General features: G+C 35.1%; 1 protein-coding gene across 2 annotated transcripts in view; it reads left to right on the plus strand.

The window, feature by feature from the left end:
* The first annotated feature begins 3947 nt into the window (after positions 1-3947).
* Positions 3948-6674, plus strand: part of LOC119595456 (protein RRP5 homolog) — a 12275-nt gene continuing 9548 nt past the window's right edge. Inside the window, exons 1-5 of one of the 2 annotated variants that reach the window (XM_037944578.1) lie at positions 3948-3985; positions 5685-5740; positions 6010-6135; positions 6254-6391; positions 6508-6642. In XM_037944578.1, coding sequence (XP_037800506.1) covers positions 5705-5740; positions 6010-6135; positions 6254-6391; positions 6508-6642 — 435 coding nt within the window. In that variant the 5' untranslated portion in view covers positions 3948-3985; positions 5685-5704. Of the gene's footprint in view, positions 3986-4038; positions 4082-5684; positions 5741-6009; positions 6136-6253; positions 6392-6507; positions 6643-6674 lie in introns of those variants that run through there. The other variant, XM_037944577.1, reaches the window with a different exon arrangement.

Below are 6674 nucleotides of genomic sequence, written 5' to 3' on the forward strand. Positions count from 1 at the left end.
CAGAAGTTTTGGCAAATAAACCTAGATTACTTTTTTATCAATGTATTTTTTATTTATTATTTTTGCTTAAAGTTTGGTAAAACATTTACATATAATAGTTTACTGTACATATGTTTCAAACTTAAAATGTCCTGTTTCTGTCTTTTCTCGGAATTACTGGTATTTTGCCAGGATTTCTCTTCAATTGTATGGTTACTTTTTTTTTTTTTTTTTCTTTTCTTTTCTTCAATTTCTTGCTATGTTAATAGGAAGAGGTAGCTTTTCATGGCATTCCTTCACGGAATTTAATTTTTTGAATTTTTCCGAGTCCCCTTCCCCTTCTCATTTCTCCCTTTTACATTTCAGGGTTTGGATGTATTTGTCTTTTTTGTTTTAGGTCATATAGAAGAGGTTAAGGAAACTTTCTATGTGCCACTTATCATGAGGTATAATCACAAAGTTAAAGGGCAAAAGAAAAAAGAAAAAGTGTTTGAACAGAAAGTATATTGGTATAAATTACACTGTACACCAGTTTAGAAACCACTTTAAAAAAATCATAATATTACATGTCAAGTTGTTGTGGCTCTTTACCCTTTCAGATAAATCGCAAATGGACTGCTGACTTAATCTGTTTTTAATTTGTAGATCTCCAATCAGTCCACTTTAATTTGTCAAAAAGGGTTCAGTGTATCATCAGGAATGGTCTGTACTCTGTCTTATGGCACTTACATTCATTTTCAACTATTAGGACTAAGATTAATAAAAGGGGATGGCAAGCTAAAAGTGCAAAGTGTCAGAAATCATGTATATAATCCAATTCTATATTCCAATCTCAATCTTGGATTATGCAGATGTGTTGGTAAATACTGAAGCATTTTTAGTAATTGATTCTTCATCAAGTATTAATGCATTTTGGGAAAATAAATTCTATGTGTAGGACCAGGTCTCTTCATGTTTATGTTGAAAGATTGAATTAAAAAATGTTTTGTTTGATGTTCTGAAAGTCATCTTTATGTTAGATTCTTTTTTTTTATCTAATTCTGAAGGAAAGGTGTTATTTAGTTCAAATTATATATTATGAAAAGAACTTGTGTTTTACATTACTTCCTTTCCCTACTATATGAGAGAACTTTGATTTTGCAAACATTAAGAGAGAAATAATCAAAACAAACATTCAAATTCATCCAAAATGTGTTGGTAAGTGTAATATATATGGTAACCTGTTGTAGATATTGCATGCATATCCGTAAATGTATCATTTTATCTACACTCATCCAGCTCCTTACAGTGTCAGATAATACATACATATGTTTTTGGTTTTCCTATTCCTATTCTTATAATGAAAAACATTTTTTTTTTTTTTTTTTTTTTTTTTAATATAGACTTCTCAAGAATACATTTTAAATGTGTTGCATAGTTCCCACCAACAAGGGATGATATGGACAGGAAAGTTGTAGATTTGAAAGTAAAAGAAAAAAGAAAGAAAAAGGAAGCTTACATTATTCCTTAATTAATACATGGTCAGTGGTGTAAACAAACAATTTTACATATCTTGTATTTAGAAAGTCTTGTCTATAGATGAAGAAAAAATAATAAGTACCTACTTTCCCATTTCAAAAATACATGCCATATTTACTGTAATTTTAGTTCAGTAAATAAATAAATGAATTATTGTGTTTACACAAACACAAAGAGTCAATTATTAATCCTCCATATCTCGCCTGTTTACCCCTTTTACTTGATTTTTGGAAAGATGCTCTTTTACTATTTTATTATTTTTAGAGTTAGTATTATTTGTAATATTTTTGTCATCATACAGTAATAATAATAACAGTATAAATTAAGAAGTGGGGAAATCTGGTGCAGTCACCAGGCTTACTAATTGACTAATTGGGGACTGAACAAGTGTTGAGCCTCCTGTATGCAACAAAATTCACAAACAACAGTACTTAAACCTAGGGTGGGTGGGTTAATTACATATCATAGTTTAAATAGCAATTCCTGTTTAAGTTTCTTGCTTCTCAAGGTTTGCTGATGAAAACTAATGTAACATATTTTGTTGTTAAATATGTGAAGGCTTTAATTAATATTGTCGTTGGCCAGAAGCAGTGACACTCTAGTTATGCTATATCTTATTCATTTGTTGTAAAATGTAACCCTTAGTTACTTATGATGATAGGATAATCTAAGGGAATAGTACCACAAAATAGAGTTTGGGGGTAGTGAGGCTTTAGTTGTAAAAGTAGTGTTTATGTTAGGGGTCCAGTACTTGTGGATGATCTTGGTAGTTACTTTAACTTCAGATAAGGGCCAAAATACCAAATCACCTGAAACTGTCACCTCAGCATTCATACAACCGAACAACCAGCCCCTTGTCTATTTGACCTGGCATCCCCGGTCTGCCCACCTTGGAGGCAGTTCAGCTTGCAGCATCATTGAGTGAAGGTGAATTAGTGTTGACTCCAGGAACTCATTAGAAAAAAATTGCATAATTAAATGTAAGAACTATAAAAAGAGATTTGAGAATATCTCTAGTATTCATGTGGAGTTAACTATAGATTCCAGTACGTCTTCTCCCCGAAGTTAGTGGATGACACACCATGGAACTAGAGTCCATTTGTAAGTATTTGTACGAAATAGATTTGCAAGTTCTTTTTGCACACATTGTTTTATATAATCCCATTTTGTCATTCCTACATCATAGGACACTGAACAAGAAGGGAACCACACCACAGGTACGGGGTGGGAGAAACTCTGTGGTAGATGAAACAAACAGAAGCTACACTTATAGCACTGAAGTCACTCAAGTACATAGACACAAGAAATACAATATCTATCAAAAGAAGAACCTATTAGTCTCTGGGACAATAATGATATATATATGAATGAATATATCAATAATGATAACATATATAAATAAAAATTATAAATTTAATTCATGGTAATGTTTTACGGGATTAGTGGTGAATACTGGGGCAGAATGTTACCATACTGATCTGAAGTTTCAAAGATCAAAGATAGTATTGAATCTACCTGAAATAACTATTGCTTGAATCATGAGAGTAAAGTAATACAAAAAGCCTAAGATATGAATAACTACACTTGCCAAAATGATTATCAGGTCAAATTCAAAATTACTTGAGTGGAAATAACTTGCCTTGCAAAATTATTTCCATCCATACCTCTCTAAACAGGTAGAGAAACTAATTACATTAAAGCTAGAACAAATATTAGAAAATATATACCAATATAGTAGTGAATATATTAAAGAATAAATTAAAACTCATGCTCCTACAAATGATGTGAAAAGCAGTTGAAAACTTAGGCAGAACAGTAACAAGGTTCACTAATGCTAAGTGCATGTATGAAGGGAGCATACAAGTTTCTCTATGTAATAGATTTTTTATTCTAATCAGCAAGGTACAAACCCAACCTGTCGCCAAAATTAAATATGCAAATACTTATAGATAATATGAATGGAAGTGGATAAGGTAGAAACATCCAGTAATGTATATTTCACCTGATTCTTATCTTTTGGTCCATATCTTGCGATATGGACCAAAATGTAGAATTATGCCTTATGCCAAAAATGAAAACACTTGAATGTATATATATTGAACAAACGTGCATGAACACACAATAGGCACATATTTATAACATGCACATACACAAATAACATACCTATGGATATACGCACACACACAACTACACACGCGAACTCGGTGTACATCATGTAATTCAAAACTCGCGCTTCGTGCAACATGTCCATAACTCGAATGAAACCCAAGTACGGACTCAAACCCATTTCAGAAAAGCCCACCTATCACCAACATTTACCTCCCCCACCAGCAAAGATACCCAAACCAAACCAAAACCCAACAATTCTACAAAATCACGCACCTTTTTATCAACTGTATCACCGAAAGAGACGAATAAAGAAGAAAAACGATAGTCTCGTAGTTCGCATCGTGGCGAGGAAGGGCACCCACGCCGCTCGAGGAAGAAGGTCTTAAATATTGTTGTGTTTTTACGGGATTTTATATATTTTCTCTCTCTGGCGTGGACGTGATATGGATGCACAAGTCTTATTCGTCTTATTCATGTAATCTCTGGCATGGTTAAGTTGTTTTTGTTGTTGGTTTTTATTGTGAGTTTATTACAGAGTAGCTTGAGGTTTATCCACGTGCGGGCGATTAATTTCGGATGGTTATGCATGCACTAATTGCCCTATTTCTTGAGGAACGGAGGAGATGTTCTCGACTATGAAAGGAGGGTTTTGTAATTCATGTCAGAACGCAGCGTTGAGGCGTTGTTCCTCGTCTGCCAAAAAATAGGCCTACATCTCAGTCCTTCAAAATTTGGGGGTAAATTTAGTATATTTTGCTGGTTAATGTTACGGAGAGCGACGCACAGAGAGAGGGAAGTGGACACAGCCGTCTGGTAGAGCATAAGAAGTAGAGTAATGAGCAATTCAGGAACAGCCACAGCGACCTCATTTTTACTGAGAAATGACAAAAAATATGCTCATCATGTCACCCCAAGGGGACAGCACCCTCACACAGCCAGAGTTCTTAAGGCTGTATTTTCTACAAAAGTCGTCAGGAAGTGCTGGTAAAGAGGGTGGACGGGGGAGCTTACCCCCTCCCCCCCTTTTTTTTTTGGTAATAAATAGGAGGGAGGGAAGGTTGGGTTCGGGTTTCGCATACGCACGATACCCTGGTTTTGGGATTTCGTCTCTGGAGGTCGCGTCATTCTCGGTACCGCGATTCTTAACAGCGATTATGACCGTGATACTTTCCTGACAGCTTTCATCTTTTTTTCTATTTGATTCCAGCATTTATTCATGTTGCCAATAAAAATTACACGCATATACATCATCACTCCAAACATCCTAAAATCTAAGAACATTATGAGTTCTAGGGAGATTGTGAATTAAAAGTTATATAACCATCCAGTAGTTTTGCGAAAGTCATGCACTTTTACAATAGCCAGGTTGGTTTGCCCCCCCCCCCCCACTTCCTGCTCTGCGAACTCTGTACCTCGTATATTCTGTTAGGCTTGAGTCGACCGCACATTTGGATCTAGTGCCGGTGTGGACGATTTCTTGCTTTTTTGTGATAATTCCAGATTTTGGCACAGGTTGTGGGTCATGGGGATCCGCGCTGGTGCAAATTAGGGCCCCGCCTGTCACTCTTGTGTTATTATTTATTGGATAATTAGCCGAGAAGTTTGATTAGTTTTCCTGATACCTTGCATATTGCTTAGGCATTATGGAATTAATTAAACTAACAGGTGCCTTCTCCAGTCACTCGAGTATGTATGTATGTATATATGTATGTATGTATGTATGTATGTATGTATGTATGTGTGTGTGTGTGTCTTTTACCATAGGATGGTAACAGATTCATATTAAAATGAGAACTAGATAAATTTATGATTAGTAATTTATTTGTTCTTGTACTGTCAAGATGATTAATATCATGAAGTTGCAATTAATTTGTGTGGTCTTTAATGTTGGATTTCTTTCACCTTCAACATTCATAGTTTTAGGTATGATATTTAAAATTTGTTAAGAGAGAGAGAGAGAGAGAGAGAGAGAGAGAGAGAGAGAGAGAGAGAGAGAGAGAGAGAGAGAGAGAGAGAGAGAGAGAGAGAGAGAGAGAGAAAGTAAGTACTGAAAAATGTTTTTTTTATTTCTATTACAGATTCACAGATTTACCACAAGATGGGGGTCTCAGTGAAAGAGCAAGATTTGTTCCCAGTAAGTTGGTCAACTTCCTGTTGGTAAAATATTTAGTGTACACATTATATATACATGTAATGGATTGTAATTAAAATTATATTACCTATAATGAAATTATGAGTTAGATGTAAAATTTAATGGTATTATTTTTGTACTTTCACTTTCCATTTTGTTGTATAAATTATTTGTTGAGGAGGAAAGGCTAATAAAAATCTTACAAACCCTTAGTTTTAATGGTGTAAACAAAAGATGTCTTGAGGTTTATGATAACATATATTCAACCACAGGTAAAACCATCCACTGGGAAAAGCAAAGGCAAGAAGAAAAAACTCAAGAGTGGCAAGGGGAAAGTTGGCATTAAGAATCCGACTGAAGAATCCGAAAATATAGCGGGTGGTCCTTTGGCGTCTGAGGTGAGGTTGTTCTTTCATATTGTTAAGTGTATTGTTAGCTGGTATAGTCGAGGATTATTACATATGAAGGTAAAGAGAGTTTGCGATGTGTAAAGGACTTTAATCATGTATATTTCAGGTGCAGGTTAAGCCACCTATCAAAGAAAATGTAGGCACAAAGAAGAAACTCAAAGGTGGCAAGAAGGAACTTGGCTCGGAGAAACCTAGTGAAGAACGTGAAAAGGTACCAGATGAACATGTTCCTTTGGAACCTGAGGTAAGGCTGTTATTTTATTATGATTTTAGGGTTAGGCGATATAGCTGAAAATTGTTGTACATGTAAGTAAGAGGTGTAATCTCTTGCGGTCTCTGATCACGTCTGTTTAACCACAGGTAAAAGCACCTGTTAAGAAAGGCAAAGGCAAGAAGAAGAAGCTCAAGAATGGTAAGAAGGATCTTGGCACAGAGAAACCTACTGAAGAACAAGAAAAGGAACCAGATGATGAACAGGTTCCTTTGGTGTCGGAGGTAAGGCCGTTCTCTGTTTTGTAAGGCTGTAG

The sequence above is a fragment of the Penaeus monodon genome, chromosome 36 (genome assembly GCF_015228065.2).
Source record: "Penaeus monodon isolate SGIC_2016 chromosome 36, NSTDA_Pmon_1, whole genome shotgun sequence".
Taxonomy (NCBI): Eukaryota; Metazoa; Arthropoda; class Malacostraca; order Decapoda; family Penaeidae; genus Penaeus; species Penaeus monodon.